The sequence below is a fragment of the Loxodonta africana genome, chromosome 7 (genome assembly GCF_030014295.1).
Source record: "Loxodonta africana isolate mLoxAfr1 chromosome 7, mLoxAfr1.hap2, whole genome shotgun sequence".
NCBI classification, from domain to species: domain Eukaryota; kingdom Metazoa; phylum Chordata; class Mammalia; order Proboscidea; family Elephantidae; genus Loxodonta; species Loxodonta africana.
In genome coordinates, this window is record NC_087348.1 from 63,127,638 (window position 1) to 63,154,044 (window position 26,407).

Consider the following 26,407-nt stretch of genomic DNA (forward strand, 5'->3'; position numbering starts at 1 on the left):
TAGCACTTTTCACAATAGCCAATAGGTAGAAACAATCGAAATGTCCATCAACAGATGAATGGATAAACAAAATGTGGTATATACGTACAATGGAACCCTACGTAGCTGTAAGAGAAATGAAGTCCTGATGCATGCCACAACACGGAAGAACCTCAAAAGCTTTACGCTGAGCAAAGTCAGCCACAAAAGGACAAACACTGCATGATCTCACTTATATAAAATAAGCAAACATATAGAAACCAAAGATTATTTATAGTTACGGGGGGGCGTTTTTGTTTGGTGGGCACAGAGTTTATGTTAATAGCTGAATGTTTTGGAAAAGGAGAATGAGAATGGTGGCATGACATGAAAAATGTCATCAGTCACTGAGCTGCAAATGTGGAAGTTGTTAGTGTGTATATTTTCACCACAATAGTAAAAAATACAAAACAAGTTAAGAAAAAAAATTACTTGGAGAACTTGTTAATGGTGCAGATTCCTGGCCTCACACAACCCACTGAAACAGATCATCGAGGTGGAAAGCCTGGGAATCAGTGTTTTCAATTAGCTGAGGTGAGTCTGAGGTGGAGGAATAATTTCCAATTTGTCTTTGACTCTCTGGCCCCTTTGCCCAGGGCCAGCCACAGAATGAATTATCCATAAACCCCTACGGGATGAAGGAATGAACAGATTTGAGAAAACGTTTCACGACCTTCAGATGGGACTAGGTCTGACTCCATGCGAACAGGTTTCCACTGCTCACTGCAAAGCAGGATTAAGCCTATTTGCTGGCGCCAGAGCCCAATGCACTTGAGTTCCAGTTCCCCTGTTTTCTACCATCTGAGTGGCCTCAGACACATGACCGATCTACTTTAAGCCTCAGTTTGCTGCTCTGTAAAATGGGGAGAGAAACAGTCCTTTTCCAAAACATTCGCTATTAACATAAACTCACAGGTATAGCTGTGAGAAGCCAGTTTGCTAGTAACAGCCAGGGAGTCAACCAATGGGAGCTTCTGCTACTGCTCTTGTTACCACAAAAGAAGGCTTTATTTTGGGGGAAAAAAAAACAAAACAGTGTAACATAGTAGGCATATGATAAATTCCTGGTAAAGTGGAATGGATATATGCGGGGTGATTAAAAAACACTACTAGCACTGAGCATCATGCCTGGCTCACAGTGAGGCAGCAATAAATGAACTAGATCCACCTAACCCCAGACAGAATTGCTTGCTGGGAGGATCTGAGTCAAAGCTTTCATTTCTGCCAGCCCCATTCTGACCTTCTTCACTTGGTTTTTAATATCCACCAAAGGAGAGCTTATAGGAAATGCTGCTTTCCCACCAGTGAAGCAGTGGTGGCAACAGTTCTACAAGAACCCCAAAGTGAGCCCTGGCTGAGCAGACTTGGGATGAGCCCCTCACCTTGCTGGACTTATGGTCCACGTTGAAGGTGGCGATGACCCCGTCTGTCAGCTCCCGTCCCTCTCGAAGCACTATGTATTCTGACAGCCGGTTGGCCAGGTAGGTCTTCCCAGTGCCGCTGGGGCCCGATAGAATGATCCGCCGGTGCTCTATCAGCAGGGAGACGTAGCGCTGCAGGATGGGCTTGGGGATCAGCGACTCGAACACCAGAGAGTCCAGGCTGTTTTCTGCGAGCCCTGCATTTGAGGGACAAAGGGCAGCTCTGTAGAAGGGACAGCTCTCTGCAGTTGTCTAATGGCAACTGCCAAGACCTGATGTTGTCCCTTTCGTTGACATCCCACTCACCTGGGACCCCTGCCCACCCAGGTATCCAGGAGGCTGAGAACAAACCACCACTATTCCAGGAAGCTGCATCCCTGTTCATCAGCACTGTGTGCCTCTGGCTCCAGCCATGGCCAGCGTTCCCAGATTCAGACTCACCTCTAAATCTGGGGCCTCAGTCCTCAGCTGTCCTCTGCAGAATCACTAAGATCTGGGCTCTGCTTGCCTCTCTGGGTTCACTATACTGAACCAATGCTCTCTGTCCAAAGCAAGCCTGAGTCTTGCCCAAGTGTGTCAGCCAGGACCCTTAAGTTACCTCTTCACTCAGCTCTCTCCTGCATACCAGTGCTACCCACACTCAGACGTATCGTGAAGATAGTGCTTTTATCTTTAAAATAAAGGGAAAAGCAAGGTGGGATCATTTGATTTTGGGATATATATACTGGCCCTAGTTTGAAATGCTACATAGTGAGATCACTGATTCTCAAATATCAAACAGAAATTTATCTTCCCCCCCTTCCACGTGGGACAACTTCATTAATCAGGCTTGTTGGCTTTTACAAAAGCTATCTTCTTGATATGATCCCCAAGAGAAGCTCCATCCAAGGTTAGCTGTCCAGAACCTAAGGTAATTCTGTTAAAACTTACTCCAAGAGAAACAGTATTTTGTAAGTGAAAATTAAACTGTAGGGCATCTATTCTCTTTTATAATACTATCTTCTTTCCACATAATTATTCACTGCAAGCAGGCCCCCTCATGTGTTTAAATGCTTGTTTCTGACCCAACCAAGAGCAGCCCCTAAATGAAGTGACTTTTTGTTCCAGAAAGACCAGGATGAATGTCCCCAAATGATTTATCTGCAGGAGACAGGCCTAAGATTTGCCTGGTACTGAGCTCCAACAACTCATAAATTATACTGTCAAAACCACAGTCAAGTTCAGCGTCTTAAAGGGAAATAAGTGGGCAAAGATACCGGACACTCAGAAGGTTAAGCCTCGTAGAATTTTATCAAGGCATATTCCTCAGGTGGTACATGAAAAAAAGGAAAAAAGGGATTTTGTAGTCAAATAAATGTGAAACTAACTGGATAAAACCTTTTTAACAGCATCATCTGTCAGAGCCTTTCATGTATCAATGCATTCCTACCTTCCCTGCCCCTAATCCCAAACAGGGACAATAATACAGTTCCCCAAACTTATTTGGCCAAGAGACCTCTCTTTTCCATAGAGAACTTGATGGGACTAGAGTTTCAAGGGAATACACTTTGGCCTGGGGCTTAACATCTCTGGGAGGTGAGGCAATTGGAAGCTCCAGCAGCATCATGCGTGGGCAAGAACCTCGTTAGTTTCATCAGGGTTCGCAGAGTGACTCTTCTGTAGCCTATGGATGACAAACCGTGGTTTCCCCAACTGTAGAATGGGACCACGTCCAAGAGTTGCTGGCAAGAGTAATTAATTGGTATTGGAAAAGCATTCCGAGAGCAGAAAGCCCATTTCAACAGGGTTATTAAGAGTCTACCATCTTGGTAATGGGACCTTCTGTTATATAATTTCAGCAATAAACTAAAATTATTTGCTCCGATAGTGGTCGAAAACTCAAACTGTTCAACTTTTCTTAGGTAAGAGGAACTGTGGTTGAAGGGGAGCGAGGAGCCCATATACACATGCACAAACAAAATTGTGGCTACAATTTCCTACGGCAAGCCACAAAACAAAAGCTGCAATTCCTGAAAGCTCCGACGTCTGTAATCGGCCACGTTACCTTTGACAGTCACAGAGATGGTGGTGTTCTCCCCAACCAGATAGCCACAGGGAAGCAGCTCGGGTGTTTCGGAAGTGTCGGTGCGCTTGATTTCCCCAATGCTATAGCCGAGAACGCTGTCAGAATTCAGCCCTAGCTGACTCACTGGGTCAACGTGAATGATGTATTCCTGGAAAAAATAAAGACCCCATCAAAGACATGGCTCAAGTAGGCCCCTGACTCATGTTTTCATTGGGTGATTTATGACTGTCATCTCTTCTCTCTGGGATGATGTCTGAGTTGAAATCGAGCTGTGGAATGAGGGGGAGAAGAGCTGACTTTCTATGGGGATAATGCCCTAGTATTACAGGCCTCTTAAAAACATAGATTTATTTGGTTAGTGATAGAAAAAAACCTAACAGGGTTGTGAACGTTTAGTCTGGATGAACCAAGCATGGAAAAGTTAGGCTGCATTTCCTAAGTTCAGCTGTTATCTCGAAGACATCAAGGCCTGTGAGTGGTGCTGGAAAATTCATGAAAATGTAATCCTGACGAGAAATCTCTCCACCAGGCCCTTCTTCTGGCTCAAGGTAAAAATAACGCTGATGACAAAGAGAGTAAAACCCAGGGCTATTAGAGAAAAGCAGTCCTGGATCTTTAAAAAGGAAAACGTGTGTTTAATTTTGAAAGTGTTCCCTCTTACGTCAGTGACCAAGAGGTTTTATGTCACTAAACTTAGAACTGAGACCCATAGGCTACGGGGTGGGTGGCCACACAATGATGAGGTGGAGGCCAATCATAGGCCTCTGCTTTTAACAGTCTCGTTTTCCCACTTACTATAATGCCTCTGAAGCTGTTTTCAGACGGAGCTGTTGTCTTTTTCATCAAAGAATGTCCCAACTGATTGTCAGCACAGATAAAGTTTTAGGTCAGGCGGTAGAACTGGTCTGCCCTAAGCCACTCACATCTCTCTTGCCTGGTCACATTTCTACAGACTGACCCATCAAGATGAGGGATATTCTTTGGCCAAAGAATAGAACTTTCTCTGTGTGAAGCCATTTGGATCCGGATGCTAGAAAGAGACTACAGTGTACTAGTTATGTCAGGTTTTGAAATCAGACCCATTCAACTAGACCTGCGTGATCAAGTTCTAGATCCATGACCTTAGACAAGTGACTCAACCTGAGTCTCAACTTTCCTCACCTTCAAATGGGAAAATAAGATCTTCTTCCCAGACTTGGAGATGAATTGGGGTAATGTAAGTAAAGGGCTTCACAGGATTTCTGGCATAATAAATGCAGGTTATTATTACTCAGGAGATAGGATTAATGAACATTTGTGGTTATGGACTTACTTTGGGACACTACAAAAATTATACTAAAAACATCTTTCAAAATCACCTGCATTTCAAGGTTCACCTCCTTGTTTCTTCTGTGGCAACACTCAACCGAATGGTTTGATTAGAGAGAATAGACAAATAAGTGTGCCAACGTCCTTGACACTGGTCATTGATCAAATGTTAATGCCACCTGAAGCACAAATCAGAGACTCCTAAAAGTTGATACAGAATGCAAGTTGGATTGAATCACCCAGAAATGAAGGATGGAAATTGATGTCTTGACCCCAGTCACAGATCACATACTCCAAGGCATATTCAATAGGACAAAATTCCAAGGCAAAAAGATTTTGGACATTAGCAGTTCACTGTGAAAATTCAAATAATTGTGCTAGGCTGGGGAAACGACAATCATGAGCTGGCCAACCACTACCAAGGGCAGACGGGAGGAAGAGTCTGGCCAATCACCAGCCTGTACTTACCCATCATCCTTCAGTTCACTTGAGGGCTACGGGACAAGTTTCAGCAATAGGAGGATGTGGAAGAGGGGCCTGAAAACTGGTCAAGTTCAGGACACAAACTGCCCTTTATTTTCCTAAGTCGAGGCCCCCATGTCAGGTATGATGTTGTAGCCATCCTCTTGAAATACTTACTTTGAATAGTCGTCTAACCACCCCATCGAGTACATCCCACTTCGTCTTGCCACTAACTCCAATGCAGCCAATAAGAAAGAGATGTGGTCTGGAATCCTAAGGGTAAGGAAATGTATGCAGGTGAAAAATAGGTGGATCTTTTTGGACACGGTTTAGCAGAAGACTTAGATTGCCTTAGAGCTCCGCCAGTGGTTTGAAAGGGGAATAAAAGTGCTATTTGTTTTAACAGCAGGTATAACTGAGATTGACTATGACAGCCTTAAAACCTTCTCTTGCTCTATGTAACTTTCCTATGGCTAAAACAGCAATCTGTGGGAGAGGAAGAGAGGATCTCTTCTCTGGAATCTGGAACATTCTACTAAGTGGGCACCTGATTCAGCAAGTGGATCACACACTTCCTTCTGCCTGGAATGTGTTCCCCTCTCCTATCTGTCATCTCACCCTTTCCAAACCTTGCTTACAAACTCACCTCTTCCTGGAATCCTTCAAACGTCAACCCCACCAGGCTCAGAGCTCGCAATTACTTCCACAGTTCTGTATAGAGCTTATGTAACAATACAATCTGTATTCACTTATGTGTATTGTAGGTATTTCTGTCTTATTTGTATATCAGATTTATCTCCCTGCTGAATCTTAAACTCCTTTAAGACAGATATGTTTCTACTTTTTCTTTAATAACATTTATTGCTTTTTTTTTTAAATTAAAAGTCATAAACACATTTAATTATGAAAACTAGTAAAACTCTGAGGAGTTCACAGGAAAATAATGCTATTTTTTTTTTCTTTGCATTTCTGCCTACAGAGCTCTGCATAGTAGAAGCTAACTAATTATGCTGATTAAAGCCAAACTAATGGAATATTCCTTTCGGTTGGGTTTTTAACTAACACGCTGGGAACATGCTCATAAAGATATAGAGTCAGGAGAGTGAGGCGGGACATCTGGCAGTTAAGCAGAGTCAGCAGAGAAAGGAGCACAGTCTTGTGGTCTGTTGATCTAGCCCTGCCACTTGCCTTGTAGCTCAAGTAATGCTTGGGTCCTGGGTTTCTCAACTGCAAAATGGGGATAATGTCTGGTCAACCAACTTCACCTGGATGCTGTGGTGATTCAAAATGATACAGTTGTTGAAAGTGACTTGTAAAATTCTGTTGAATATAAGATCTATCTGTTCATATTGATGATCATTAGAATAAAATGTGATCAGCGGTTATCACCGGCATTTACCTGAACTATGGTCCTAACCATGAGAATGAATTTCTACCTTGCCAGTCCATCACTCTATTATCTAAGCAACTTCTAGGCTAGGTGATTCTAAAACCCCCGGCAGCTCCAAAATTTTGGGGGCTGTCCCCTTCTTTGAGACTAAAGAGCCAGCCATGAAGTGGAATCCCACGGCAAAGACAAGTATGGCTGTAGACGTTTTGTTTTGGTGGGTACTGGGGGCCCCCTAAGGAGCCCTGGTGGTACGGTGGTCAAGTACTTGGCTGCTAACCAAAAGATCAGCAGTTTGAACAGAGGAAGAAAGATGTGGCAGTCTGCTTCCGTAAAGATTACAGTCTAGGAAACCCTATGGGGCAGTTCTACTCTGTCTTATGGGGTCGTGATGAGCTGGAACTGACTCAATGGCAACGGGTTTGGTTTTTGGTTTTGTGGGCCCTCTAGAGTCCTCTGGTGGTGCAAATGGTTAACACGCTCAGTTGCTAACCAAAAAATTGGTGGTTTCAGTTAACTCAGAGGAGCTTTGGAGGAAAGGCCTGGCAACCCACATCCAAAGATACAGGCATTGAAAACTCTATGGAGCACACTTCTACTCTGACCCACATGGGGTGGCCATGAGTTGGAATCCTCAGTAACTGATTTATTTGGTTTTTGGTGGGTCCCCTGGCTGTCTGAAACTACAATAGTGTGTTGGCTAAAAATACTAAGAAATAACAAACAAAACTCAGGGGCCTTGCCATAGTGACTCAGGAGGTCTTTACCCAGTTAACTGAGAGATGGTCATTCATACCATCATTTGGATTTAATCACTGATTAAAAATCAACTTTCACTGTCAACCCCCCCCATCCCAACCCAAAGTAGTCTCTGGTGGTGGTATAGCCTCCTAAACTCTGGAAGAGAACAGAAATTAACTCAGAAAACTCATTCCCCAGGCTTGGGGAGTCAAAACACTCCATGGATTGCTCCCTGGCTTGGCTGTCTCTGTCTCTGAGTCTACCTCTTCGGCACCCCAACAGCCTGATAAAACTGGTGCTCTTGGTCAGCTGGATTTGGTCAGCTTATTTCTGTACCTTCTGTGCTGAGTGTGCTTAGCTGCCTTTGATGTCTCTGCAAATATATTAAATTCAGAAAAGCCATTTCTGACTGATGTTAGTATTAATTACATAAAAATGCAATGTGTGACCATTTTTAGTACTCTTTATTAGACCTTCCAATCACAACAGAAAGACAAAGGGCCGCTTGTTCACTTTAATTGTGTCAAAAGGCTGCTGGGGATTATGGTTTAGTTAAGAAAAGTGTTAGTAGCGTTTCCAAAACACCTTAGGCTCTGAGGTGATACAGTTTTACGATTAAATCACTAAACTAGGTATTTCTACCTGGGGAAGGGGCAGGCAGAGCAGGGAAAGGGATCCAACTAACCTCCTTCCATTTCATTTCCTCCTGAAAGCTGACAACTATCTTAACATGCCTGCCTCCTTCCTTCCGAGCCGAGCATTCACCAGTGTCATCCAGCAACATGTCTGCGAATGGAAAACATCAACAGCCTTAGGCACATGGGGACAGCAAAGCCGGCTTCCTGACACCCCCGCTGCTTGTTGGCACACAGCAGCGGGACAAACCAGGTGTCGGGTGTGCAGGGGAAGGGAGTGAGGGTGTAGGGAGAGGGAGAGGGCAGCATGGAGAATGCAACCACAGAAACTAATGGTGGACCAACCAAGGAACCAGCAGGCTGACGATGCACCTTGCCAAACGGAAGTGCGAGGAGGGAGAGGCTCAACCAAAACCACAGCGACAGCAGCATCATGGAGAAAAAATAAAAGCGTCAGCCCCAGTATGCTTACAAAGGAAACCTTGATCATGTTTGCTGGTTATTGTGCTAGCCTGGAATCCATACTGAAGGCGGGAAGGTCATGGACCAAGCCATGGCCCCAACTGGGACCTGCAACTACGGGGTTGGTATGCAGCATTCAGCTTGCACGTCAGCCTCTTAAAATGGATCAAATGGAACTCAGCATGGTGGGCGAAGAGATCCAAGCTCAACGCTTGGAGAATCTGGGGTGCTGGAGCAAAGCATGAGAGCGGTCTAACGGCTGGGCTCATGTTGATAGCAGACGCACACCCAGACACATACACACACCCCAAGTGCACACACGCCTGCTGCCTCTCCATTTCATCTGTAGATCTGCTTAGCTTGGAGCTCTCGTTTGGAGATCAGTGTGCCAGCTGCAGGCCCAGTCCTGTCCCCAGCCCCGTGGCACCACTCACCCAAGCTGGTTGACTCAGTGAGGTTCAGGCTGTGCTGGGAGAGGCCCATGGACTGCCTCGGGGAAGCAGAGATGGAGACCTGGGAAGGGGCCCGGCTGCAGCCACTGCCTTGAGACTCTGACTTCAGCCGGTCATTCTCAGCTTTCAGCTTCTCTATTTCACTCTGTAAAGAGTAAGGGAGAAGCATACTTACTAGGTGGGTGCAACGTGAACAAGCCTTTTCTGGAGGAAAGGCTTGAAAGCTTCTCGAAGAGATCGAGTGGCTATCACAGCAATGGCAGAATGAGTAATACCATCAGAGAGACTCAGCAGTGTCTGCAGCCTTTGCTGTACACACAAGACATGTCTGGCAGGGGAGAGTCCATTCTTTCAGAGAACTGGCCTTTAAAACGGCCTCAGCAGTGTTTCCCAAACTTTGTTGCCTGAGTGTAAATGAAAAAGTCTTACAATCTGAGAAGTGTGGGAGACTCTGGGTTTGACAGGTTTTTTTTTTTTTACTGCAGGACTTCTCAGAGGCTTTAATGGGTCACTCTGGTGTTGGAATCTCTGAGAGGGGCACACAGTGTGCAGCATTTCCCAAAACGATTTGACCAAGGAGCTCTCCTTTTAGAATCTCCAGGGAACCTTCTCTGAGAAGTGCCGCTCTCCAGAGAAGTTCCATCTGGCAGACCCCACAGAGGTCTTTCATTTGATGAATATTTGTGAAGCACCTACTATGTGCGAGGAACTGATGCTAACTTCAGAGAAAGGGGTCCAAAGATGAATAACTCAGAAGGCCCAAATGCCTTCAATCAAGGGCAGAAGGTGGGAGGGGTTATAAGAACAAATCTATAGGAATTCAGAAGAGACTGTGAACTTCTCCAGCAGGAGGACCTGGAAAGACTTTGCAGAGGAAGAAACATTGGGTTTCTTGAGGGAAAGATCCAGTGTGGATCTGCAGAAGGATATTCCCAGTGGAGGTAACACTATGCAACAGGGGCTCCCAGGGTATGTGAAGGGAACCATCCATGACTCTCTATGGCTAGTGAGTAGAACCTGGAAGGGGAGGGATAGGATTAAGAGTAAAAAGGTACTTGTAGGAGGCCTTGAAGACCAGGTGAAGGAGATCAGACTGCATGCAGAGGGCAATGGTGGGGCGGGGGGTCACTGAGAGTCTTATGCAAGGGAAGTGCATTGGGTTTGAAACCTCAGACCTTTCAAAGATTGGTCTTTAAGCAATGTGTGGGAGGGAATGAAAGGAGAGAGAGGCTGCTGGAACAGAAGGGCTGCCACCAGATTGCGAGGTAGCCCTCAGGCTTGGCAGGGAACAGCCTCTTGAAGCTCCTTCCCAGATGATCTTGGGCTCAGCCCATGCCCCTGGGGTCTTACCTGCATCCTGTTCATGGCCTCCCGAAGCTGGTCGAGCTGGTGGGCAGAGCTGAGGGCTTCCAGGCGGATGTCTGTGAGCTTCATCTCCTTGTCTCTTAGCTCATTTCGGAGCTGCATGACCGTCTCGGCTTCACTATCCATGCACTCTGAAATGCTAGGGAAAGAGGAACGCTACTGGCAAGGGCAGCCCTGAGTCCCCTTCCTTCTAGCCCTCCACTGACCACTGGTTCATGTCAATCATCAGGCTTGGTCAGCAGTAACCACGTGTAACCAGCTGTCTACTGCTTCCCGGAGGTGGCAATACCAAAAGCACCTGAAACGCACAGATTTTATTGATTCTCTACCATTTTCTTTGCTGAGTTCCGGCAAGCAGGATGGCTTTGGCACGCCTTTCGGCAAAAGTGAATATAGTCTATGGACAAACAGGATATGGCAGTAGAGAGTAGTAACCTTAAGGGTTTCAAACTCCTCCAGTGTGTTACAGCTGGGCCCCTATAATGACACCACATGACCCTTGAGTCCTAAACCCTCTTAGAGAAGCAGGATCAACTGTCTTTTTTGAAGATTAGAAACTGGAAGCTTAGACAGTGGAGGGTCAATTTTCACTTGCCAAAAGGGGGAAGAAGAAACCTTCTAAAGGTACAGGTGGAATGAGCTAGTGTGTTTCTTGTCACATAACTAAAACCCACTCCCCTAAAAGCATCTACTGTGAGCAGCTTTCTTTAGATGCTTCTTCCCCTCACTGCCCCTCAACTGCTTAACAAGCTCATGGCAAGGGAGTGAAACATCTTAGGACATTTAGAGACCAGAGAAGATAATGTGGCATTGAAGCTGAAAGTTTTATATCAAAGCTTTGCAACAGCATGGCTAGTTGTCTCTCTTTCCCAGCTTTACACCAGGTCAAGGTGACTGTGGGATCCTGTTTTGTTCCTCTTTTTTATATGAGGAGGTCTTTCTAGGCTGCACTCTTTACTTGCTTAACTAGATTTGCCCTTCAGACATCTGTCAGATCACCACCAATTGGAAGATGAGAAAAGTCATGAAGAATTGCATTCTTAAAACCCTGGTAGGTCTGTGAACTCCAAAGCCCACGTACCTACTCTACCCAGTAGATGCTCAGTAAATGTTTGTCCACTTTATGGATTGCTTACTGAAACTACTGGATGTATATTTTTTTTCCTCCTCAGTCTCTAACACTTTATTCTAGCATATTCTTGATGTCCCGTCCAGGCAGACACCAGGCAGGGCTGGTGGGATAATACCTAATTTTAAACGCTGTGAGTGTGGGAAAGTTCTGCCTTCCCATAGCTGCCATTCCTTTCGCCCACAGGGTTGGGATTTTCTAAGCCCTGACCTCTCTGCCTTTGGTTTCTTCTTTGAACTCCCTCATGCATCTACATTTGCACATTCTTACAAACCTTTCAAGGTTGGAAGTAAGTATGTGCTCTCTGCCCACCCACTGGAAAACTAGACCAAAAACAAACATCTTCGGTGTCCATGGATGCTGTGGAATGTAAGAAAAGGGCTGGGGAGCCAAGAGTTCGCCACACCCAAGCCCTATAGGGAAAGTGGATGGAAGGAGAGTTCTTGCTCCTGCTTTCTAGGAGTCCTCTACAGCAACACACCATCACCCCTCTCTCTTGTCTTACTTGGCCACCTTGTAGATGGTATGGCCCTGAGTCCCAGTCAACGGACTGTGGGAACAGAAGCTGTGTGCCTCTTGCAGGCCCAGCCCACAGGATGCTCCTGCGAGTCCTCTGCACCTCCCATCCCCCATCTGTGGGATGGACACATGGCACTTGGCAGAGGGACTGGCGAGTACACAAGATGGGAGGAGTCACAGTGCCCACATCACCACTTGGCTGACCTCCTGCCCACTAGGGATATCTGTACTGGGTTGGGAGTGAACCAGAAATAAACCATCAAATGTTAAGCCACTGGGGTTTGGGTCTGAGTTTGTTGCAGCAGCTCATGTTACTGACTGGAATTATACAGTGGCTCCTTTGCCTTGCAGAGCTCAGTTGAAATGCCACCTCCCTGATTATCCAATCTAAAGTTGCTACCAACATGGTCTGGATCCTAACACGCTATTTTAACTTGCTGCATTAACCCTTAGCACTATCTGATTTTCCTCGTTTATTCGAGGATTTGTTTACTTAATGTCTGGCTCCTGCCCTGGAAAGTAGGGTCCTCACCCTAGCTCTCTCTTGTGTACTGTTGTAAGCAGTGCCGAAAATGGTGCCTGACATAGAGCCACAGCTCAGAAATTGAATGAACTATACTGTGTCATGTCCCCAGTCATCCCTAATCTCCCTAGGAGTGGGGTTCTGGTTAGCATCCCCTTTGGTCTCTCTTCAGATCATCTAGAGCAGTGCTCTGTTCAAACAGGTTGCTATATATATATTGGCGGTCCCCAGGTTATGAACGAGATCCATTCCTGTCTTTGAGTCGTATTTGCAGGTATGTTGACACAGGTGCATACAGTTCTTACGGAGCCTTTTCAATGATCTAAAAGCTGCATATGCAGCAGGTGAAGGTGACTGTGATGTAGAACTTGTTGTGAGTAACGGTTGGCTCGATCGTTTCAAAGTGAGGGCAAATTTACATAACATTAAAGGGAAAGTACTAGTTGTCTATAAGTCAGATGTCCGTAACCCCTGTAAAAAGTTTAAATCGACAAAGAACAGATGATGAATTCTTTTTTTCCTGGTTAGGACACAACTGGATTGGGACGCTTTGGGGTGATGAGCTGTGTTAGAGTCACAGCCAACTTATTCTTTAATTACTTCTTAGGCACCCTGCAGATCAAATAGGACATACACTTTCAATCGTTCATCTAATCATTCACTCAGGAAAACCCATGGCACTGTGCTGGGCACCGCAGGGACACACTGGGGTCCAGCCCTCCAGTGCTCATTTCCCTTTCCCCCCAACTCAGATTTTTACCCTTGCCTACACTTCCCTGTGACCACCCAATTCCCATGGGGCTCCCCAAGAGAAGAAGAGCTGCTGATCTAAGTAATATGGAGACACCGACTAGGCATGTTTCACTAGTGGGCGGGTTGTGTAAAAATCATGGCCCTATACAGGCAGATCCCAACTTACAACGTATTCAAGTTACGACGAACTGCACTTATGACTGTCTTTTTTTTTTTTTTAGTACATCTTATCGTTAGTAATATTCACTGTATACAATTTTGCAGCAAATAATTTGCTAATGTTATCATTCTCATACGTTCACTTGCAGATGTTCAATTTTATGATTTACTGTTGAAAACACTGCGGTATCACAGGCTGTGGCCTGATTTACAATGAAGTTAGTATCAGGCGTCCTAACGGATAGGAAGTTGGGTAATGTTTACCACTACCAACGTATGACAATTGAACAGTGCACACGCCCAACCGCACTGTAGACCAGGCATACAGTGTGATCTTATTCAGTGTTTTGTATCATAAGAAGCATCATTTGTTACTTTGAAATGAGGTAATTTTACTTACATCAGAACCAACTGACTACGAAGTTGCTGGAATGGAACCCAGTCGTAAGTCAGGGACTACCTATTCTCTGTTTTGGGGTCCCTGGGTAGAGCAAACAATTGGGTGCTGGGCTACTAACTGAAAGATTGGCAGTTTGAATTCATCCAGAGACACCTTGGAAGAAAGACCTGGCAATCTGCTTCCAAAAGGTCACAGCCACTGAAAACCCTATGGAGTGCAGTTTTACTCTGAAACATGCAGGGTCGCCAAAAGTTGGAATCTACTGGTTTAGGTTCTTTTTTGTTTCTGTACTGTTTCCTTTCCTCCACTTCTGTCTTCCATGCAGTTGGCGTACTACAAAGATCTGGCCGCTGGACAAGCTGATCTCCTTGCCTGAACTTCCTGCATTCATCTGATATGCCACTTGAGACACTTGGGCAGGCTGCTGTCTTTAGCTGGATGGCTGGGTAAATGGACATAGGAGCAGCACCACATATCTGGACTTCTGAGACTGAAGAAGAATGGAATGGGAAGATGGAGGTCCTGAATGTGCAGTATCTAACAGCTCTCATAAGAATCTGGTGAAGTAGATATAATCAGCCCATTTTTACAGATGAGGAAACAGGTTTATACAACCAACCACCTCCCTTGTCTAACCCTAGTTCTGTGGCCATTCTGACCACAGCCACGAGGCCCATCTTTTCTCAGTCACTGTCTCATCTTGCTGACAACATTCCTTGCAGACTGCTTTTCTCCAGTTCTTCCTTCATTCTTGGCCTCAATACCACGGTCTCAAATGGAATTCAGCTCCTCAAAAGGTGTCTCAGATGCTCCCAAGAGCTGAGCCTCTTCTCTGAGCAGGTCAAGGGCAGCCTTTCTGAGACACCTTTTGAGCTGACACCTGGGTCCCCACCCAGACATTCCTGACCTGCTCTTGCCTCTAGTGTCTAGGCCTTAAGTTCTTAGATGGGTCATAGGACTGTCTGCCTGTGCCCCTGATAGAGGAATGATCACTGGATGATGAGTAGAAATCATGGGAGGATGGTTAGGATGAGAACACATGACTTTTCTTCTCTAGGTAAACTGCAGCCAAGGGAACAGCACCTACACTAACACCACGTGAGTAAATGAGTGTTTCATTTAGCAAAGCCAGCTGTGTTCCTGAAGAGATCTGTACAAACTGACTCAATTTACATTTACTAGGGGGAGTTCACGGAGATGAATCCTTTTATGAATACAGAATCTTCCAGTAAAGAGAACTGCCACTGAATGTCTTCATAAACTTTCAGTTTCTGAGTTCTGACCTCAGAGAAATAGTTGACACCAAATTTTGATCAAAGAACAAAAAGATAATCTAAGTTTTGTTACCCAAGTGAATCAGAATTTCAGCAATAATTGCCAACACTCATAACACATCTCCCTCTCACGTCAAGATGGTTCTAGATCTTTTACATCCATTTATCTTGCTCAATCTTTTAGGACAAGATAAGCAGACCACTATCATTATCCTAATTTAACATATAAAGAAACAGAAACAAAGTGAGGTTAAGCAACTTGCCCAAGGCCAGCCTCACCAGCCCTTAAATACTGAAAAAACAAAAAACACATAGCCCTATTAAAGCAAGGCAGAAGGGGTTCCCAAGGAGCAGATATATCATAACAGGACTCCTAGTCATTCCTGTTTGAGAGGCGTCTTCCAGACCAAAGATGTCATCTTACCAGAGTTATCCCGACAGACTTACAGAGAGTTGGAGTGAGAATTTCTCAGCAGTGGAGTGGAACCCATGGAACCATTGTGTGGTAACTTTGGTGAGGAAGGCAAAGAAGAATCCGTCATCTCCTCAATGTCTGAATGAGAGGATGCTGACTTTGGAGATTTCTTCTTTCCGAAAGCTTGCTTGAAGGAGCTGCGTAACTGAATATATAAGACTGTCAGCCTGGCAGGGGCTGCAACCAATGCTTAGGCCTTGGCAAAACAGAGACATGCAGACAAAAGAGCAATTAATTCTCCCACGTTTTTCCCCCACCACTGGAAAATGTTCCCAACAGCTCTCTTGAAACAGTGCATTAGGGAAGAAGAGTTATCTGGTGTGGACAGCTCAAGGGACTGGACCTGTGGTAACATTCCATGCCTACTCTTGGTTTAAGACTAGATGCCAACAGCAAGACAGAGCCTGGCTCAGCAGATGGATGTCGGGAAGATGAGGTTACACAGCAACAAAGCAGGATGCCCAGACATGGTGACGGATGCAAATGAGGTTAGTTATATCAATGGATGGGTTAGCTTGGTATCTGAGATTAAAGTTGGTCTTGCTTACCTCATTGACCTGCCAGAGAAAATGCAAGCAAAAATGGGGAAGGGGAAGGAAAAAAGACAATTTTTAACAGAGAAAGCCAGTGACAGGGAAAGCTTTGGACTTTTTAGACATGACATGGCTAATAACACCACATACAGAGGAGGTTTCTAGTAGGAACATGAATCTTTAAAGGCATTGGGGGCATCTTCCTCCATTATGAAAGGAAAGAAATAGTGGGTTGGGAAGCCACTTACAATTCAAATTCCTCCAGCTTCCCCCGTCTGGTTGAAATGACTGCCCTCTCCCAACTTTCTGCACTCCTTATCCTCTTTTCTCTTTGCAGTCATCTCTCCATATCTTAATTTTTTTTGGTGGGGAGAGGAGGCATGTCATCTTTTCTCAGTGATGGTACCTTCACTGCTTTATTGGTCCCAATGTGGTTTTATACCTATTCTGCTATACCTACTTAGGAGTTCCTGCTATCCTTGTATACATAAAAGATAAAGTAATAAGCCGGGAATTAGCCATCTCACTTTTTACTCAAGTGATGGATACCAAAAAAAAGAAAAAACCAAACCCAGTGCCGTTGAGTCGATTCCGACTCATAGCATCCCTATAGGACAGAGTAGAACTGCCCCATAGAGTTTCCAAGGAGCGCCTGGTGGATTCGAACTGCCAACCCTTTGGTTAGCAGCCGTAGCACTTAATCACTACACCACCAGGGTTTCCAAGTGATGGATAGTTACTTTAAAAAAATTTATTAACTACATCGGGAAAAACGAATTAGTATATCATAAATTCCCCAGAACATGAGATGGAACATTTAATAAGAACACAAGGAATTATTAAAGTACAATGTCTTCCCTGAAAGCCATGATAATAAGCATGCGTTTTTCTAGACCACAAAATAATGCTTAATCTTGAATAAAGGTCTTTTAAAAAGTAATTTCCATTTTTGAAAGTCTTTTTCCTTCTGAAAATATTTTCTGGGGGTTTTATTAGCAGTTCAGAAATTCAGAAAACATGGCCATTCTGAAAATTGATGAGATTTTTCTCCCAACATGTCTCATCAGTAACAAACTACTCATCCAGTTTGTGAGTGAATCAAGATCCCATTTCTCTCCAATTTCCTACTTTTGATCATCTGTCCTGAGAATACTCACAGAAATAGAAGGTCATGGCATGTAAACCATCAACCTAAGTCCTTGCCTCTATCTTTGGTAAAATGCCAGGTGGAAGAGGAGATAACAAAGATTAGACAGAACTAAACTTTGGGATTATCTGAGGAGGCAAATTACCCATGTTCCCTGATTTCACTGATAGCCAAGAGTTGTCTTAAATCAAAATAAATAAGTTTTATTTCTTGAAGAAGATTGATAACTGCTATTTTTTACAGAAAAAAGTTCTCTCATCAGTTTGATAATCAAATCAGACCATATTTATTAATAGTATAATTTATCAACAGAAACAGAACCATGAATTAATGCTACTTGTTTAGTTATAGCAGATGAGTTGACTAAAAGCCATTAGTAACTTAAAAAATTAATCAGAACAACAAGGGGGTCACACTGATTGGCCTTTTAGCTTGCCTCCAATGCAAGTCATCAATAACCAAAATTGCTAAACCCTCGACTCTATCACTAGACCTCGCCACCCATCCAAGATAACACAAAATGAGTGAGACGTGTGTGGAACAAATGAGGACATTAAAGCTACTATGAAAACATGATCTTGTCAACACTGACAAATGGGACCTTTTGAACACTGGCCAACTCCTGATCAACTTGGAATATCCCTGCACTGAAGGCAAGGAGTAGAACTAAAAAAAAAATATTGGGGCAGAGGGGTGAGATTTTCCCAGAAGAGTGAGAAAAACTGTCCAAGACACCACTATGAAGAAATTCAAGTAGCTCGTTGGGATTAGGAAACATGGAGACACCTTGAAATGGAGACTAATTCCATTAAACGTTTTTAGGTACAACCCCCAGTTTTAGAAGCCCTCACTAACTCATAACACTTACATCGTGAAATTTTTATTTACAAGACATGGTCAAAAGATTTTGAAATGAGGTTGGTTTGATGTTATCTAGACAATTATGTAAATAAAGATTATGATTAACTAGGAGATACGGTATGGTTAACTATGGTTAACTTGTGAAATAAAAAAAAATATTTTGGAACAAACTAAACTAAGAGGAACACACTTTAAAAAGAGGATCTTTGTTCTACTATTTAAAACTTTGTGGCCAACACATAATATAGAAGAAATGACACGCACGTGAAATGAAAGATGAGGATTTCACATAGTCTCACGAAACAGGAAAACTATAAGATACTGGTTATTTTATAAATCCTAGTGTTTGGCTGTGTATAGCATTGATGTTCATGAAAATCCATCCACAAACCATTTGCTTGTATCTGTTCCCAAAGGCCTACATTCTGAAGTTAAGGTCTACCCTGGGCTTTATCTGGGATCCTTCAGGGACACCAGTTCTGAGGCTGACGCAGTCGGTACCAAGAGAATCTTTGGATGTATGCTTACCCAGTTCTTCCTCTTCTTTTTCTTTGAATCACTCTCTATGTTGCTGCCCACACTGGAGTGGCTGGTGGCACTGTTGATGCTGGAGACACTGTCGGAAGAGTGTTGCCTGCGGATGCGGAGGTCTGCAGGCTGGGAGGTACCGTTTCCTGGGGAGTGGAGATGGGGTATCAGCAACTGCTGACTCAAGCCATGCCTTTGTCCCAGGGAATGACCCTTAAATTCACACACTCAGGGCTATAGGGTATTTTCCCTGAGACATTGCCTTCTATTTACTTGGTTTTAAGATCCTTCAGGAGGTGGGTACTATGCCCTCTTCGGTCAACTAAATGAGGTCTCCCTCTCTTAATCCCCACTTTGCAAAACCAAAGTAAAGCGAGGCTTAGAGAGAATTCCTCCCAAAACCAGCTCTGTTAAGCCTTGTTGTTGTTGTTGGCTGCCACTGAGTCAATTCTGATGCATGGTGATCCCATGTGTTGCAGAGTAGAACTGCGCTCCATAGGATTTTCAAGGATGTGACCTTTCGGAAGCATATTGCAAGGCCTGTCTTCCTGAGCATCTCTCAGTAGGCACTTAGGCACCAATCTTTCCGCTGGTACTCAAGTGTTTAACTGTTTGCGCCACCCATGGGCTCCTTCTTAAGCCTTAAACCCTGTTGCCATTGAGCCGATTCTGAATAGAACTGCCCCATAAGGTTTCCATGGAACAGCTGGTGGATTAGAACTGCTGATCTTTTGGTTAACAGCCAAGCTCTTAACCATGGCGCCACCAGCACTAAAATGATCTTTTTTGAATTGTATTAACAGTCACCTCTGTTGTTAGTTCCTCTCGCCTTTGCTCTCTATGCTCCTGCTATACCAGCCTTCTTTCATCCTCTTGAAAATACCACGTTCATCTCACCACAGGGTCCTCGCACATGCCAGTCCCTCTGCATGAATGCTCTTTTCCCTCTACTCTGCCTGGACTGTCCTTGCTAATCCTTCCCATTTCAACGCTATCATCACTTTTTCAGGAGGCCTGACATCTAAAATAACACTGATACCAGAAATAAAGTTTACAGATAGTTTTCCTTATCAGCACAGAGCTATACCTACAGTCTAGTTTTTAAGGGCACCGGTTGTAGAGTTAGATGGACTTGGGTTCCAACCCTACCTCTGCTGCTTACAACTCTATGGCCTTAGGCAAGTGGCTCTCTAAAATTCAGTGTGCTCATCAAGGAAATAAGGAGAGTCACATATAAGGTTGTTGTTCAAAGGAAACGAGATAATGTTTGAAACACTTACCATAATGTTTAGACAACAGTAAGTATTCCATAAATGTTAACTATTACCATTTCTTCTATTATTATTACTCTTAATATCGTTATGGCAGGAGGGAAGTCACCCACATGCCCACATTTTTTTCCCCCTGAATAAAAGTTAAAATATACAAGGGAAAAGCAATTCACTCAGTAATACCTTCCTGGATAAATAAGAGATGAACTCATTTCAGTTTACCCAACATCAGTATGAAAGTATCCAAGTGTTGGTGGAGTTAAGGGCTGTGAAACACTTCGACACTTGGCCAGTGGAAATATATTTCCTCCCATCTTTGACACACATCAGAGAATAGGATGAGCCAGAACTGCCATGTGCACAGAGACCGCAAGTAACTAGATTAAAAGTGTTTGCCTGACCAACTGGCTAGGAGTTGGACCCTCTAGCATGGAGGTTGCATCATGTCTTGTAGGGGGAGGGCTCCTAAGGGCAGGCAGGTTGTTTGTCTGTGACTTTACCTTTGCAGTTGAGCTCCGGAGTGTTAATTACTCCATTAATGGCAGCCTGGGCAGCTGCGTTCTGTTTCTTAAGTAGCTCAATGGTTTTTCTTAACTCATTGAGTTCTGAGTCCTATGGAACAGAAAAAAAAAAAAAAAAAAATTGGCAATCCTAAAATCATTCTGTACAGAGAATGAAGAACAACTTAGCTTCAACTGAGGAGAGTGGGGAATGAAGAAGTCCAACAAAACCTTTGTCTTATATGTGAAGTTGGATCAATTTTCAATGGGCATAAATGAGCACTCGTTACGATTAAATTGCAATAGTTCAAGAAGTAAACTAAAATGTATACAATTATCTGAAATGAAAGAGAATACTCTTTTCCGGTTATTGTTAACTCCAAGCAGGGCGGAAAAAAAAAAAAGCATCCTTTGTGCCTTGCCTTTTGCTCAGCCGTCATGGTCAAACTCTGGAGTCTGATTGTCATGTTTCCAAGACTCTGTTCAAAGGCTGCCACAAGGTGAGCCTGGAGGGGAAAGACAGAGCCATGGGTTAAATTACTTTGCACGGCATGAGTGCCCAAAAGGTGCTGGATCTTAATGAATCAAATTGAAGTCTTTATCAGGGCCACTTGATCTAGTCCCTTCTTCAGCCTCTTGACTCCCACTCCCATCACTCTTTGGGATCCAGTTGCTCTAGTCTGTCACTTCCTCATACACCTTGTGGTACGTCCTACCTGAGGGCCTTTGTCCACGCTTTTCCTTGTGCCTGGAATGCTCTCCCATCACACTCCTCCTTGCCTAACTAACTTTCACACAGTCTTCTCAAGAGATGTCAGCTCCTGCCTCCATGACAACCCAACACTGGGTTGGTTCCTTCATATTCACTTTCACAAGCACATTGTACTTCTGATATGTGCTTTATGGTATCACAGTTAAAAAAAACAGTCTTGTGATTGTTGATTTTTGTCTGTCTCTTCTGCTACACTGTAGGACGACCTTTTGCTTCCCAAGCGCCAAGCTCATAGTAGAGGCTCAGATTGAGCCTATTTGTAGAATGAACGACCAAAGCGGTTGGCATATTGTGCCTGTTATAATCCTAGTTAATAAAAAGCCACTGCAAGACCCATCTGCTACCTCCTTGGAGAAACCGTTCCCAGGTTCCCCAGGGAGTTATGGCTTTCCCCAGGCTCCCCTGTACTTTTGCACATCTCTGCTAGAACACAACATCAGATGTGCCATTATTTTATACATTATTAAGAAAGAAAAAAATGCTGCCAATTATAAGTAAAAGGTACATCCAGTTTTTAGAGGTATTAAAATGTTTTAAAAAAATGTGTATTGCAGAGCTGCGAAATACGGTGTTTTCTTGCTGCACTCTTCTCTGTGATCCTCCTCTTTATGGGCAACATGTACTTCTGTGTCCTAGCACGAAGCCTCTGCCTGGGACATAGAGTAGTAGTGAAATGTTGGTAGGTTGAATGAGGATCCTGATAATATTGTTAAAACCAAGGATAAAGAACGGGCATTTTTTTCAAACAGTTGTGCTAAGAAATTTTTAAGAAATTGAATTAAGAGATCCATTAGTCTGCCAAGATATTCTAACCCCCCAACTGTTTGCCTTAATGGGGTCACAGAATGTCTCATAGTTAGAGGCATTTGAGCAGCAGACCAGATGGAACACTAGTTGAGTGACAGTTGATGAGGGCTGACACCATGTCTGTCTTGCTCACCCTTGTATCCCCAGTGCTGGCACAAAGTAGCCATTCAATAAATGTGTGTAGGATGAGCGAATGAAGGACAGAAGAGAAAAGCAGTTAGCACAGGGAAGGAGCCCTGGTGGCACAATGGTTAAGCACTTAGTGGCTAACCAAAAGGTTGGTGGTTAAAACTCACCCAGTGGCTCCATGGGAGAAAGACCTGGAGACCTGCTCCCATAAAGATTACAGCCTAGAAAACCCTATGGGGCAGTTCTACTCAGTCACATGGGGTTGCTATAAGTAGGAATCAATTCGACGGCATCTAACAACAAGGACAACAATGGCATGGAGAAGGGAACAGGATTTAGAGTTAGAGGTCCTCAGTTCTAACCCTAGTTCCTTTGATTATCCACTATTCTGAGCAAATCATCTAATCCTATTGGTTTCAGTTTCATCTATGAAACCGGGACAATATCTGTTTTTCTCCCCGGATTACTGTGAGCATTAAATGAACCACTACAGATGAAAACGTTCTATAAAGTAATAAGGAATTGCCTTGCTAGGAATGAATAGGCAATGCAAGGGAAAGGAAGAGGCCCGGGAATGAGAAAGTGACAAAATAAATTATAAGAGGAGATGTGTTACTGAAAACATGGATATAGGGAGATCAAGACAGGGTCCTAGGGAAAAGGTGGGCAGACACACAGAGGGCTGCAGGAGGGATGGGAAGAAGAACTAGCAGAGGACAAGCGACAGAAGACTTGGGAGAAGTGAAATTTGATCATGCTGTAAAATTCTAGATGAAAAGATGATTGACGCACTTAGTAAAGAAGAAGAGGGATAAGAACAGGGTGGGGGAGAAGCCTTTGCCCTGGGCTGTGAAGAGGCTCAGTGGTCAATTGCAATTGAAGGAGAGATTTAGAGTAGTGAATCCAAGGCCTCTGTTTCTAGACTTCGTCAAACAGGGATAGTTGAGGGTAAGCTGCTTCTAGGATCAACTGTTGAGTCTTCTGTCTAACAGCCATAGGAGTGGGCAGGGAGCAGGACCACATGTAACAGAAATGTAAATGGAATAGCTATTTTCTTTCTGAAAGCATATTCTCTCCCTACTAAAAATTGAGAAAATGCCTCGGCATTTTAAAATAAAGAGATAGGCCTTAGTTTGTCTTGCAGAATGTGGCAAAACCAAAACCAACCAATTGAAGACAGTCACATAGTGGTTAAGGAAATGGGCCAGGGCGTGGAAACCTAAAAGAATGACTACTATTCGTGCATTAAAAAAAAAAAAAAAAAAAAGACAAAGACTTTTAAATGACTAAATTTCTATTTATTTCAATTCTGGGCTTGGCCACTGTCCATGATTCTATTTCGGCATCTGTATTTTCTACTCTATTAAAAGCAAAAACAAAAACCTGACCCCATGAAGACTGTTACTGAGGAAGTGTTTTTGCAAGCTCAAAGAGAAGCCACATTTGCTCTGGAGAGCCAGTTCATCGCAGAGGATCTCATTTTGCTGGCAAACTCAAGGACTGTTTTTGTGTCGCAAGCACGACTATAAAAATATGGGCCGGTGAGGCCTTTCCGAGCCTGGTTCAGAGCCACACAACGACCTTCTCATCAATCACCATTCTCACATTCCCAGGGAAAACAAACATGAGTGGTATAAAAACACTCAGAGAAGGTGGCTTTGAGTAGTTTGCCCTAGAAAAACAAACACAGCTTGGCCTGTAAGAAAGATGACAGACAATGAAACATGTTAGCTCTGCCTGTGGTGTGTAGTAAGACTAAATATTTACTTTAAAACAATACTGGATTCAATGGCTTTTGTGAGGAGCAAAAACACACTTTTGGAATAACGTAAGGGATCTTACTCTGACCCACCTGGAATAAAGAATGGAGTTCCAAGTGGCCCTGGTGACAGTGCTGGGTCACTGCAGGAATTAACCCAAGCTCACCGATAAGCAAATTCATTGCTATTTGATAGTTACGAAGGGACTATGATTCCTAACTAGGAGGGTACTTCAGGATCACTTCAGAGGAGGGCTGGTGTCAAACCTCACGTGTGGACATCACCCAGCAGATCCCGGCTCAGTGGGCCTAGGTCAGTCCTAGATGTTAACAGACACATCTGGTTACCCAGATGAAGCATCTACCCACAGAAGAATACCTCTGCTGTTTTTCTGGATAGGATCTAAGCCTCGAAATTCGCTTCTCTCATCAATTCCTGAGGTGCTTTTGGTAGCATTACTGGTAGGGGAAGACGTAAAGGAAATAAAGGATTACAAAACACACAGGGGCCAAATTGTAGGAAACCTCAGGAGACTGAACAATAGTGATAGCAGCTACAAATGATTAAACTTGTAACTAAGGTCAAGCACTGTGCTACCCAAACCAAACCCACTGCCTTTCTGTAGATTCTGACTCATAGCGACCCCATATGACAGAGGAAAACTGTCCCATGGGGTTTCCAAGGCTATCACCTTTGCGGAAACAGACTGCCACATCTTTCTTCCGAGGAGCGGCTGGTAGGTCCAAACCACTGACCTTTCGGTTAACAGCTGAGCGTTTAACCACTGGGCCACCAGGTCTCCATCCTTGAGCAGTCTCACTCAGGCTCAAATGGAGAATTAACCAGTTGCCACTGAGTTGATTCTGACTCATGGCGACCCCATGTGTGTCAGAGTAGAACTGTACTCCATGGGGTTTTCAATCGTTGATTTTTTAGAAGTAGATCACCAGGCCTTTCTTCTGAGGTACTTCTAGGTAGACTCAAAACTCCAAACTTTTGGTTAGCTACAAAGCATGTTAACTGTTTACAGGATCCAGGGACTCCTAAACTGGGAATTAAGTGGCTAAAACTCCAGGTAAATGATTGATTTCCAAGTATTAACTCGACTTCCCAGTTAAAGAAAGGCAACCTTTTAAAGTCGCTTTCCAATTTAACAAAACTGTGAAGTTAAGCTGGCTGGTTTATGACAGAAGCTTACACATATTTATCTGTGGAGTCTCAGGCTGGGCAGTGCACGGCTGGGTAGGAGCCTCTTAGCACCTCTTAGCACCTTCCAGTACCTTAAGCCCCACCTTCTGAGCCTCAGCTCTCACCTGTCACAGCTCTGCAGAAGGCTGCTTTACAGACCACTGCCTCCACTCTGGCCCCTTGAATCCTGTCTCCACACCACCATTCAGAATCCTTCTAAAGAGCAAATCTGACCACCTCACTGCTCCGCTTAAAACTCAGTGATAGGTCTCCACTGACTTAAGGATGAAGCCCAAACTCTCGGTCTAGACACGCTGCAATCTGACCCTTGCCTTTTTTCAGTGCCTCCTACTTCCTTCTCCTGTGCATCCTACCGCTCTCCCACATCCAAGCTCTAGGTTTTATTTACACTGAGCTGCTTAGGGTTTCTAAATGCACCCAAGTCTTTCACCTTGGGACTTTGCACAAACTGTTCTCTTTGATTAGGATGACAAAATGCTGGCTTCCTCACACATCCTTCCTCTACACAATATCCATCCAGGGCTCCACTCAGATGTCACCTCCTCTGGGAAGGCTTCCTGACCCCCTCTCCCAAGACTGAGTTACAAACTCCTCCTACGTATTCCCACAACCTCCTCCCTTTATCTCTATCATAACAGTTACCCAGTTCTAGCAGAATTGCTTGTTTTGTCTCTCTGCTGTAACTGAATGCTGAGATAACAGTGACTGTGCCTGCTTTGCTCTTGGACCCACAGTGCCCAGGGCATAGCTGGCACTCAAACAATACTGAATTGAATCCTGGTTGGCAATCATGTATACTATAATTACAGAGCTGCTGGCTATTTATTGTAGAGGCCTGGATTTCTTTTTTTTTTTTTTTATCCTTTCTTCTCCCCACCCCTCCTGATTGATTTTCAGACTGATCACATGACAATCCTGAGCAGTATTATCACCTTTCCATTTTACAGAGAGGCAAATATAGCCTCTGAGGTTTACTCACTTGCCCAAAGTCACAGAGCCAGACATTCAGTGTCAGAGAGGACATTCACACCTGATTCCGAAGCCCATGTTCTTTTTATTACACTGTGCTACTTCTGGAAACCCTGGTGGTGTAGTGGTTAAGTGCTACAGCTACTAATCAAAAGGTCAGCAGTTCGAATCCACCAGATGCTCCTTGGAAACTCTATGGGGCAGTTCTACTTTGTCCTATAGGGTCGCTATGAGTTAGAATCAACTCGACGGCAATGTGTTTGGTATGGCTTTTTAGGCTACTTCTATGATGCGCAGTCAGGAGGCCTTCAGGTCATATTCACAGCTGTAGTGGCTTCAGGCAGATGGCTACCGCCCTTGTGTTTGTACTCAC

At 44.1% G+C, this 26,407-nt stretch overlaps 1 protein-coding gene across 6 annotated transcripts in view; it reads right to left on the reverse strand.

Moving 5' to 3' along the window:
• Nucleotides 1-26,407, reverse strand: part of NAV2 (neuron navigator 2) — a 459,088-nt gene that overhangs the window by 20,672 nt on the left and 412,009 nt on the right. For all 6 annotated transcript variants that reach the window (XM_023550786.2, XM_064288347.1, XM_023550784.2 and 3 more), the window contains 10 exons: nucleotides 20,811-20,894; nucleotides 20,389-20,500; nucleotides 18,618-18,763; nucleotides 15,521-15,693; nucleotides 10,302-10,455; nucleotides 8,934-9,096; nucleotides 8,088-8,188; nucleotides 5,452-5,547; nucleotides 3,484-3,652; nucleotides 1,401-1,636 (listed from right to left, as the gene is read on the reverse strand). In XM_023550786.2, coding sequence (XP_023406554.2) covers nucleotides 1,401-1,636; nucleotides 3,484-3,652; nucleotides 5,452-5,547; nucleotides 8,088-8,188; nucleotides 8,934-9,096; nucleotides 10,302-10,455; nucleotides 15,521-15,693; nucleotides 18,618-18,763; nucleotides 20,389-20,500; nucleotides 20,811-20,894 — 1,434 coding nt within the window. The remainder of the gene's footprint in view (nucleotides 1-1,400; nucleotides 1,637-3,483; nucleotides 3,653-5,451; nucleotides 5,548-8,087; nucleotides 8,189-8,933; nucleotides 9,097-10,301; nucleotides 10,456-15,520; nucleotides 15,694-18,617; nucleotides 18,764-20,388; nucleotides 20,501-20,810; nucleotides 20,895-26,407) is intronic.